At 46.5% G+C, this 11295-nt stretch overlaps 1 protein-coding gene across 2 annotated transcripts in view; it reads right to left on the bottom strand.

Annotated features, from left to right (window-relative positions):
• The window catches only part of UBTD2 (ubiquitin domain containing 2), a 47099-nt gene continuing 36053 nt past the window's right edge, over nucleotides 250–11295 (bottom strand). For both annotated transcript variants that reach the window (XM_021410980.1, XM_021410979.1), the window contains exon 3: nucleotides 250–6013. In XM_021410980.1, coding sequence (XP_021266655.1) covers nucleotides 5616–6013 — 398 coding nt within the window. In that variant the 3' untranslated portion in view covers nucleotides 250–5615. The remainder of the gene's footprint in view (nucleotides 6014–11295) is intronic.

The raw sequence follows: 11295 nt of genomic DNA, 5'->3' as shown, positions 1-11295 counted from the left end.
TGAGCCGGGGAGGGGGAAAAAGTTAAAAAGCATTATTTTACACAGCTCTATGCTCGGTTCTAAAAGATCTTATAAAAATTACAAGGGGAAAAAATACAAAAGGTCCCATTGCTGGGATTCCCTCGTCCTTGCTGCGCCATGTGCTGGAACTGTGTTCTCCGTGTCAGCGCCAACTCGAGCACCGTGCCCTACGTAGTATGGACGCTTCCTTGTTGCGTGGCACACACAAAACAAACTGCGTACAAAAGGTTTTACCATAAAAATGAAGATATTTATTCAAGAAGTACAAATTTGATGGTACCAGCCATCTTTGAAAGCCATTACCATGAGGCAGAGAGGACGCAAACCTAAGTCTCTTGCTCAGGACACGTGAAAGCAAGTGTCTTACAAATCCCCAGCCAACGCCGTCATGTCAATCATTGCTCGAAAGCCACCTCTGCTTTTTAAACATTCCCTGGACTTGAGAGGCACAAACAGGGTTTTTATGACAAGACCAGTTAGTTACTTTAATAAAGCCATCATCTAAGAATTAATTTGTTTTACTTTTTATTTAATTGTCTCCAGCCTTTAACTGGACTCAAATTTCCTAAGGAAACAGGGACTCTGAGATGGGCAGGTGCAGAATTTTTGCAGCTCAAGATGAACTGGGAGTTTTAAGGCAGGAGTCAGGATTTTAAGTTCTCTATTTGCCCCATGGCTCTGATCAAATGGTCATCGTCTGTAAAATATACAAACACGGAGTTCTACCGGATAAATACCCAACAGGTGGTCCTGCTGGAACACACTTCTTCACGGAGAGTCCGGTGGACCCATTTCTGACTCAAGTCTCAAAGTCCACAGAAAGAAGCCTGCTGCTTGAACACCTCTCATCTTCCGACTGCTGACGTCGGTAGGCTCGGTGCCACGCCATGTCTCCCATGGAAGGAGCTGCAGCTCCATCTCCTATCAACAAGAGCAACACACACACACGGCTACGGAGCATCTAAACGGATGAAGCGTGGAAGGGGAGAGCCATGGGCAGAACAGAGCAATCCAAAACGCTTTATGAAAACGGAAGTCTCAAAGCAGGCGGACTTGTATATACAGTCAGTGAGCAACAGAAGCGTTGTAGCTGCAGATATACAGCAGGACATTCATCTTCTCTGGGAGGACAGAAGCACAGTTGCTGAGTTTAGCTCAAAGACTTGCTACAGCAGTTAACTCGCAAGGCAGACCACCAGCATCTCGGGGATGTGAAGCTTTTGTTTGTTACGTCCAAGCAAGTTTGCAGAGCGCAGAACGCTCATCCTCCCCTCTCCCCAGAGCAACTTTTCAAAGGCTCCTTTCTCAAATTCCCTCTCCATGCTGTCCCAGGGAACGCGAGCTGTCCGGGAGCTGCCAGCTGGGAGGGGTCAGGATTATGGGGACGTGGTGAAGGACAGAAGCCCCTTTCCAACAGAGCTTCCTTTTATTTCAACAGAACGAGGTCTGAGCAGTGCAGTGACAAAGCCAACAAAAATCCTTCCATTTTTTTTTTTTTTCCCCCAAAGTAAACATGATTGCAAAAGGTGCAGGGAGTCTGGAAGGTACTTACAGTGAAATACAAAAGAGTTTGTAAAATACAGATCAGGAGTCAGAGATGTTGTTACTGCTTGTGTCTCTGAAGAAAACAGGAATGGAGAAATGTACAGCATTCAGTTGGCCAACACTGACACAGCTAAAATGCTTTCCAAATCCCGGGGCTAAAAACATCCCACTGCTGCAACAAACTAGGATCTTTAATAGTATCGCTGAAGTTTTTATATTACTTACTAACAACAGATACATATGCAGAAGCATGTCATACCACAGCAATACTTTTGTCAGTTGGACACCTGCTCTACTGAGTGCTGCTCGCACTGCACGCGTTGCCTTGTTGCATCAACGAGCCCCACTCCTCCCCGAGCCAACCTGTGAGCTCGCTGCGGAAGGCAAAGAGGAGCTGTGCTCTGTCTGGTTGATGAGTTCCTTTGTTGTGTTGTTTCTATTACTTTTAGCATTTGTGTGGCTATTAAAAACCCAACTCGTGACACTGCTGATTCACATCAGTACGTCTTCCGAGCTCCAGAGAATAAAGGCTTCCAGAAAACTAAGAACATTCATAGTGCAGCTGTTCCCAGCTGTGTTCTCTGTACAAGACGCTAACACACAGCAATGCACAAGCAGCCAACACAGTGAACTGGGCTGTCAGGTGCTGGGCACCGTGCAGGAGTGCTGTCAGTTGGCTGTGGAAGACCCGGAGCACCCTGCTGCAAGTACCCAAGGAAATGACACAAAGGGCTGACGGGCTTAACAAAAAAACCGAGTCCTATTTCTCCTCAGCTGTGAGCGCTTGGCATTGCAGTTGGTGGTTGTGCGCATCACCAAAGCTGCTGCAGCACTTGTGTTACAGCCCGGGCTGCCAGCAGCACTGAGCTCACTGCTCAGCGTTTGCCCAAGCCGCTAAACACAGGGGCAGCACCAGCAGGCTCCTCTCGTCCTCCCCATGCGAGCAGCCCCAGCCCTGCCCCATCCTGCTTCCGGAGCTGCAAGCTGAATGGCATTTCAGTATCCAGTTAGCCTTGCTTCAGCCATGCCTCCCCTGCTCTGCACTGGAACAAGCCCTTCCCTCTGCCCTGCTCTGGGAACCATCATGAGTTCCATGCAAACCCAATCCGGGTCCCCTGCACCGGCACTGGCACTGCAGACCACCCCAGCGGACAAAGACAGAAGGGTCTGCTCTCTCAATGCATACTGCAGCCTCCAGGAATATACAAGGGATAAGTTAGTCAACATGCCGTATGCTTTCCTTACTGATTTTTATTTTATGTATATATATATATATATATATATTTGCAACTTGGAATTCTTTTCTCATGTAAATCTTGTACAATTTGTTTCCAGCAGGGTGTGTGCTAAGCACATTTGCTGTTTTATAAAGAAGAAATGAAAAGATTTCACTGCCACCTGTAAAAACATTTCTACCACTGAATTTCTGTCACTTCTGGCTGCGTGCTTAGTGGTCAGGAGACAGGAGAGGCTGTCAGAGAATGGAGCATCTGCACCAACCAGTTCTCTGCTCTGCTCAGAGCACACACACGACACAGCCTTCAGACCAGCACCTTGCACCCTGCCAGAGAAGCAGTTACCACAAAACACCATCACCTTGTACAGCAAAATGCACCTGATGCTGTTCTAAAAGGGGCAAGAGGGAAAGAACAACGTCTCCCGGCTCCTACATGGTCTAATCTCAACAGCTGGACATGGTGACGATTGCCTGAATGAAAATAAAATAAAATAAAAACCTCCAACATATATCCTACAAAAAAAGTAGCGCTGTAGTGTTCACAGCTTCAGAAATGTCACCCTGGTTTTAGCTTTGCTCTCTCTTCATCACCCATCACAATTTTCCCTCAGCAGAAAGGACTGGAGGGAAGTGACCGTTCATATGAAGATGTACAATTACGCCTTCCAAGACAAGTAGAGTCTTCCTGGCACAAAGCCACACTTTGACCAGTGAAAAATCAAAGAGATTTGACTTGTTTATATATCAAATAAATATTTTTCCCTCTGGAATGCGAAAGATTTGGCTGCAAAACCCCAGTATAAGAAAGCATACTTGTCGTAAAAAACTCCACAATAGAAAACTTTTGATCTAGGTTAGTATTTATCAGCCTTGATTTAATCTTTAAAAAGAAAAAAAAACAAGTAAACAAAAAGTAAAAGCAAAAAACAAGTCACTTGGGTGTTCATGAGAACAAGAAACTAATTTTCCTTTACACAGCTCTGCCACTACACTTCCATCATCCTGCACAAAGTTGGGACTTAAGGAGTTGTAAGGAAATCGTAGCGTACAACACAGGGACCAAAATGAAAGCTATTCTGGGAGAGAGAAGAAATGCACATAAAATGTGGATCTGCTTTCCAAGGGGTGAAAGTTGGCAGCACCTATTACCTGCATCTGCTTCCATCTGTTGGGTCAGACTTGCGATGTCATACCAGGGCCCCTGCTCCTTCTGGCTCTGCAATGACACTCGTGGAGCACGAAACCCCCCCAGAGCTGGACAAACTGAGTTCTGTGCAATTAACCAGGTTTCAGATGGCCAGCCTTAACCCACCAGTTTCACCAGCAGATGAGTAAGAACTGAGGTAACTGTAGGTTTAGACTGCAGATTCAGAAAGGGAAGGCAGAAATCAATGAAAAAAGATCAAACCTGGCCAGCGTGCTGGACCTTCGAAGAAGTGATTTCACTGATGGCTGAAAAAACAAGCAAACTGGAAGTGAAGTTTAAAAGGAGCAGTGGATTTGATCTCAAGCAAAGGCATTACCAGACAAGCCTGAGGAACAGAGCGCATCTCTACCCAAGGTAACCGATCATCAGACTCTTCCCCCCCAGATATGTTTGTCTGATTCAGATTTTTGAGACTAGAAAAGGATTTGTCATTTGTCACAAGGGCTCCTCTTACATTCTGAAGGGAAAGCACTGGTGGTTGGACACCACAGCCACACTCCGGGCTGCTGCTGTGTGTTGGTGAGGACATCTCCAGATCGAGAATGACCGTTGCTTCAAATGACACAGGAAAAGCTGAAACTTGTGTGCTTTTGTGTTCTTACCATTTTCCACACGGAGCCCTCTAGAACAGAGCAGGGGAGGCTGCAATCCATTGCATTTGGGTGCGACTGCATTTAACCTATTGCAGCGGGCACACCGGTGCCACCAGACAACGGTCGTGCACCTCATCCATAGCTGCAGACCAGCGCACCACTCCTCCTAGCTAGCTTCTTCAAAGTCTGTTTGAATGCTCTGAGTGCTATACAGTACTTGGCAGGCACATACCTGGGTGCCAGTCAGCCGGTAAACTTCAGGCAAAGTCAGTCTTGTAGCAAGCTTACAGTACAGTACATGAGAGTATACTTTTACGAAGTTATTGCCTAAGGCCCCAGCAGGCTGCATCCCCAGCGCTGGTGCCAGCAATGGCACAGGACTGCATTGCCACCTCGGAATGTACAATTGCTTGGGCTGAGCACGGCAGGAGCTGCCAGAAGGACAGGGACCGAGCCCCAGCCCCGCTCCCTGCCCAGGGCTTGCAGTGCCTCGGCAGCACCCGGACGAAGCCGTGGATTGGGTCAGGCAGCAAGATCCCCACAGCACGCCGTGGGACCTACGCAGGGCGGCTGCGAGTCTTGCGTGAACTGTAGGTGGTGCTGATATGAAACGTGTTTTATTTTTTAAATAAAAGTGCTCTCTTGCTCTTGTTCCGTGGATCAGGACACCACCTACAGTTTTAAGGATCATTACATGTTTTTATTGTTTAAGTGAAAGACAACCTCATCCCTCCCTCTTTGCACACCCTCCCTTTTCCCTTCCCTTCCCCATTCCCTTCTTCGCCCTCGCCCTTTGCTGCTTGCTGCTGTGTTAAATATGAGATCAGGCAAACCCCGAAGGCCAGTTTACATTTTTATGTTTTGTTTTTGCAGATCTCCATCACAGATGGAATTTTTGCTGGTCATTTCTTGGAACCAATCCATTAGCGGGACAAAATGAAAGAAGAGAGGGCAGTGAAAACCAGTCCCATGACAGAGAGGGAGAGAAGGAGAATAGATAAACAAGCAGAAATCAGTTTTCCACCGGGGTTGGGTTTGCTAAGGGCTGGCTCACGATGACTTGCACCACGTAGTCCTTTGGGATTTTCAGCTCCTCCAGTTTCATTTTGTCTGCGAGCGGCCGGCCCGAGAAGAACCAGCGTTGGCTGCCGGGCTCCACTCCCTCCACCGCGTGCAGCCGCCTCTTCATGTGGTACACCGTGTCCATGCTGCGGACCATGAGTTTGAGGTCTTTGCCTGTGGACAGGCGCAAACGGAGCTGGCATTCGTGCCCTGAATTGGGCGGTGGGTCGGGGATGTCCAGAGTCTCCAGGTCGCCCTTCTCCTCGATCATGTTGATGGGCGGAGCGAGGCAGTAGACGGGGAGCTGGTACCGGTTGCCCAGTTCATCGTAACACTCTGTAAGAGCACCTTGAGGGGGCAAGAGAACAGGAAAAAGTGAGCGTGGATGTGTTTCACTTTTAACACTGAAGCAGTCACGCTTTGGAGCGTTAACCCCACAGTTAAGGCATTGATTAAGCCTCATTTCAGGTCTTAAAGGATCAACCTTAAGTTCTCATTAGGAACTGCTTCACATGGAAACTTGGGGTTGAATTGAAGCACTCCCCCAAATGCACCCAACCCTCCTAACAGAGCTTGATAAACTTCAGGAGCAGCAAGAAGGAAGAGATGGAGTGAGCTGTTCTCTACATGGGCCACGTAGAAGAGCATTTCGCTGGCAGCACAGCCTGATATTTAGGACATGCAAACATCCAGAAAATACTACTGGGATGAATTACATGATCCCAAACGTGGGTTATGAAAAGGAAAAATGGCGAAGACTGGAGGCAAAAGATCACTGTGAAAATAAAAAAAAAGACTTTGTAACTTCTCAAACATTCAGAAATTGCTGAAATGGTTTCATATAGGCTTTATGTATTAGTGCTCGCTGCCAGGGAAAACAAACACGGCCACCCAAGCTGGACAACTCTGCACTTCCATACAGCACACGGTGTCATTGCCGGAGCAGTGACACACAGCACACGTGGAACCAGAGCAGATTTAAAGCAGTCCCACATCCTTGTAATGCCAGGAGTGATTTCCATCTCCTCAGACTCCTGAGAGGTTCCCTGGAATAATCTGGGTGTTGCTATAAAAGATGGGGAACTGCTGTGCTGCCCTGCATACAGCACACACACCAAACAGCTCCAGAACTGTGACTCTTGCAGAATTAATAAATGCAAGCTGATTTTTGTTTTAAACACAGGATGAAACACACCCTTCGTAAAGACATTTCAAGAGCTACCCTGGAAAAACAGCAGCACGTTTTTTGTAACATGCTCGGATTGAAGTGTCAGAAGCCAAGAAACGAGCCCTGCTATGCACAGCACACGTCACCGCTTGCAGCGAGCCAGGGAAACGTGATGCCAAGGGAACTGCATCCCCGCCACAACAGAAATCCCTTCTCAGTGGAGTTAAAAATAAAACAGATATTCCCACTCCAAGGAAATGCCTCTCCAGAGCCTGGGGTTTACCTGCTCCAGCGAATTTCCACATTTTTGCCCCTAGAGGGGGCACATTCTCTTGCAACATTATCCATCCTTTTGTAGTTGGAGCGTTTGAAGAGAAGCCAAGTCCTTGAGCTACAGAATATTTAAAGACACGCTTTGACTCGGCACTCCTGCACACAACAAACACCCAACTGCTCCTTCTTTAGAAACGATGCTTTTTTTTCCCCCCCTTTTTTTTTTTTTTTTGGCTGGAGGCTTCTTCGTGCTGACAGTGGGTTCCCTTAAACCTTGCTGTTTGATCAGCAAAACGCGTGCGCTGTAATACTGCATCTGGAGGCTCCACTGCATCACTCACTCTTATGCTGGATATGTGCTGCCTTTTAGACAGATGGGGCCCTCGTTTTCTATTTTAGCTTTTTTTTAAAGGATAATTTTCTGCTGATGAAAACACACAGAGGAAAGGTTTGGCTAAAATAGCTACTTCTGGGGACTTTCTGTGTGTACCAGTAGGGCCAAGACTGTCGTGCTGCGGTATTTATTGAGAAAACAAAGCAAAAAAAGGAAATTCAGAGAAATACAGCACTCAGTGCAGTCTTGTATCATTGATGAACCTCGGAGCAAACCAGCTTGATCAAAACTGTATCGGATCCAGAGCCTTCAGGACACTTTGTGCGTGATTTATGTAGTAAGGCCTGAAGTCCTCATCCTTCAGCTTTCAAACGTTCCTTTCACTCTGTACACCTCATCAATTTCGTAAATGGCGCAGCACTAAATTCTGGATCGCGGTTCACAGAAACAAGCAGACAGTTTGCTGCCGAAAGAAGAAAAAGACAAGAAGCCAAACCCCAACAGTTTTTAAATTTAGTTACTGCAGCTAAAATTGTATCACTCTTTAAAAGCCATGCATTTTAACAAGAGCGTCCCTGTTTTAGAGAAGTATAACCATGAGCTGATTTCAAACACAATGGGGTAAGCTTGCTGTGGAATTTATTCATCGTTTATATCCTTGCCCAGCTGAACTAGCATCAAGGTCAAGGCATATGCTATAAACATTTGATTGCTTAATCATCATCAGATAAGTAATATTATTAAAAATCCTATGAAAGTGCAGCCAGCTTGGAGGTGTGGGTGTGTGTTTTTAGTTTTTTTTTTTCTAGTTCTCCAAGACACTGTAGAGGAAACCTCTTGCAATAAACACTGCACAGCCCTATCACAGAAGCACAGCCTCATAGAACGGGTTGGGTTGGAAGGGACCTCAAAGATGGCCCAGTCCCAGCCCCTGTGGGCTCACTGCCCCTCACCAGCTCAGGCTGTGCAGGGCCCCATCCAAGGCCTCAGGAACCTCCAGGGATGGAGCCTATCCTAGGCTGACGATCAGCCTATGGCAAATTGTTCATGTCACAAGCCACCAGAAACCTAGCCAACAAACATCCATTCTTTCTCTCTTGCTGGTAAAAATCCTCCAGACTCTTGAGCCATATCACATCCAAAACATGGAGTGTGGGACATGAAGTGGACGTATGCTTTAAGCACGGAAACAGTCTGCTGCAAGCAGAACCTTTATTTTATGGCTGTGCACCTACGCCAGACCCATCTGCAGGAGCCCAGTGGGACAGGCACAGCCCTGTGCTCCCTCGCTCCGTGGTTGTGAGGATTTGGGCTGTGACTTCTGGAGAGGGTCAGGCTCCACTGACAGCCCTCAAAACGTTGTAAATGGCTCAAAGGCAGAGTGTGAAGAAGCGTCATGTTGGTTGGAGTCCAAAAGTTAAGGGAAGGCTGAGTGCACTTACCAGAAGGCACGGTGAGTTTGGAGCTATTTTAAGCAATGCTTGCAAATGCAAGTTGTCGGAGAGAAAAGGAGAAGGCGAGTGTGCTGCCCACAGGAGTGCTCCCGTCACTGCAGCCGGGCAGAGCTCCCACCCAGACCATGCAGCGAGCCCTGCACAGAGCACAGCAAGCAAACGCCTGAGCTGCAGCCCCTCATAATGCTGCTGTTGTAACTCAGATACATTCTGAGCCCTCCTGCACTATGCACTAGGTTGGGCCACTGAAACTGTTCAGCAGAAAGGGACACAAAAGAGAATGCTGAGCTCTCATGAGAAAACAGAGAGAATGAAAAAAATATGTATTTTTTAAGGTTTTCCTGTTACTGAGGCAACAAGGGCCCCCAGCAGCCAGTTACAGCACAGGAAGGATGCAGCTCCTTCAGAGGGAGGAGAAGTGATCGCTGCTCGTGTGAAAGATCACAGTGTTACAGAAAGGTTTTACTGCAATAGCCAGGAGAGCACAGATCAAGCAAATCGATGCTATAAATACACAACGAATACTCAAGTATATAAACAGCTCTCTAGATGCTAACGTGACTTTAATCAACTCCTGCAAAGAGTACCCAGGTGGCAATATGAAGAGCTGCCTTTGAGCAAAGCCAATGATAAAAAAAGCAAAAAATCCCACTAAAACCATAAGCCTCTCCAATGCTAGAAACACAGTGAGGTTTTTTTGTTTGTTTCTTTTTTTTAATATTTCAAAGTAATATAAACCTGGAGAGTCCGGGGAATTCTGGAAAGAAATCACAAGACAGAGCTTCTTGTTGGTTGCCACCCAGGTAGGAGACAGCTTGATAGTTTTGGGCGGAAAAAAAAGCAGATGTGATCCTCGAGCATGCAGAACTGGAACATTTCTAAACAAACTGCTTTGCAGGCTGTAAAATGTTGCTCTACTGAGATGATCAGGACGTGGATGTTTTTCTGGAAAAGGACTGGCTGGGATACTGCTTCCATCCCCAAGCAGCTCGGAACTTGGACATCCTTGTCCTTCTGCACGTTCAAACACCAGCAATTTAACAGACCTAAATGGCATGAAGGCAAACTTTGCTAAGAGTTACTGAAATTAGGTGATATGACCACATTCATCCAGAAACACAGAAAGCCTTAATGCATTTTAATGGCATTTCTTGAAAGCTATATACTATTATCTCTTTAGAAAAAGCCGAGAGTTTCTTGTCTTCTGTTCCTAAAGCATCTTCTATTTCTCTAAGATTTTAAGCAATTTGAGGAGTGTTGCTCAGAAATGCCCCAGCCCTAACAACAGAGCAGATTTTTCCTCTTCCCCTCCCTCAGCTGGGCTTGCTGCAGGAACAGGAATTAAACCAACACAAAACAAAATCTAGCACTGCAGTGAGACTACCTACTTTAAGGAGCTTAAGTGTCTGTGTATAACACATTTGCCCAAGGAACAGCTGGTTCATTTGTTTTTCTTACTGAAAAACTCCATTCCAAAACCAAGCTGAGTTTGGACTGCTGAATAAATTGGCAAGAGTAGTGTTCTCACCTGCAGACTATCGGTTTGTATCCAATTATAGGTCACAAATGCCTGAAAACTCATTACAAGCATCAGAAAACAAGTGGCTCCTATTCTGGATGCTACAGTACAATTCCTAGAGAGCGATGATGAAGTCAGGCAGAGAAGCTGAGCTTTCTCTTCATCTTCATTAGCACCTGATTCCTGGTCATGGCTGAGAAACACAGAATCTTATAGGAAAAAAGGTGTACTGACGTCAACAGTATGCATGAGTGGTGAAAGGTGCTCAGTAAGAGAGCAGGGTTGAGACAAACAAGTGAAAACATGCAGTGCTCTGTTCTAGCTCACCTACAACCACTGCGAACTGGGAGGAGTTAAAAGGAAAAAAACAAACAATGTCACATGAAAGCCCATATAACTTAATGACCACTGAAACAGGTTAGCACTGCAGCTGACAACTGGAGCTTTCCCATTTTCGGGAGGACACTGCAAGGGAGTTCTGTGGAAGCCTGTGCCTTACCTCACGTATGGAGAACAATAAACCTGCTCTAATCACTAATGGCGTGGATGAAGCGTTTCATAACAAGCCACGCAGACAAGGCCTCTTTCTACTACACTCCCACAGGCTGTGCAAACTTCAACTACCCTAATGCTACTGTACAAAGCAGTGCTGCACACTCCCTGCGAAGGCGCAGCATGAGCACTCACCCCACACAGCTCTGCTCTCCTCTTCAGCCTCTTTTATTCCAAAGAACTTTCTCCACCATCTTAAAGAACGGGTTTTGTAGATAATAATTGATAAGCATTTAATACATCTCTTTTCAAGTTCAATGGAAAAGAGCTTCTCCATTAGGGGAGCTGGCTCAGCTCCACAGCACTGCTGCTCCCAGAGCCAGGAGATCG

This window comes from Numida meleagris, chromosome 12 (assembly GCF_002078875.1).
Source record: "Numida meleagris isolate 19003 breed g44 Domestic line chromosome 12, NumMel1.0, whole genome shotgun sequence".
Taxonomy (NCBI): Eukaryota; Metazoa; Chordata; class Aves; order Galliformes; family Numididae; genus Numida; species Numida meleagris.
The sequence above is the reverse complement of the archived record's forward strand: the minus strand, read 5'-3'. Positions and strand labels throughout refer to the sequence as shown.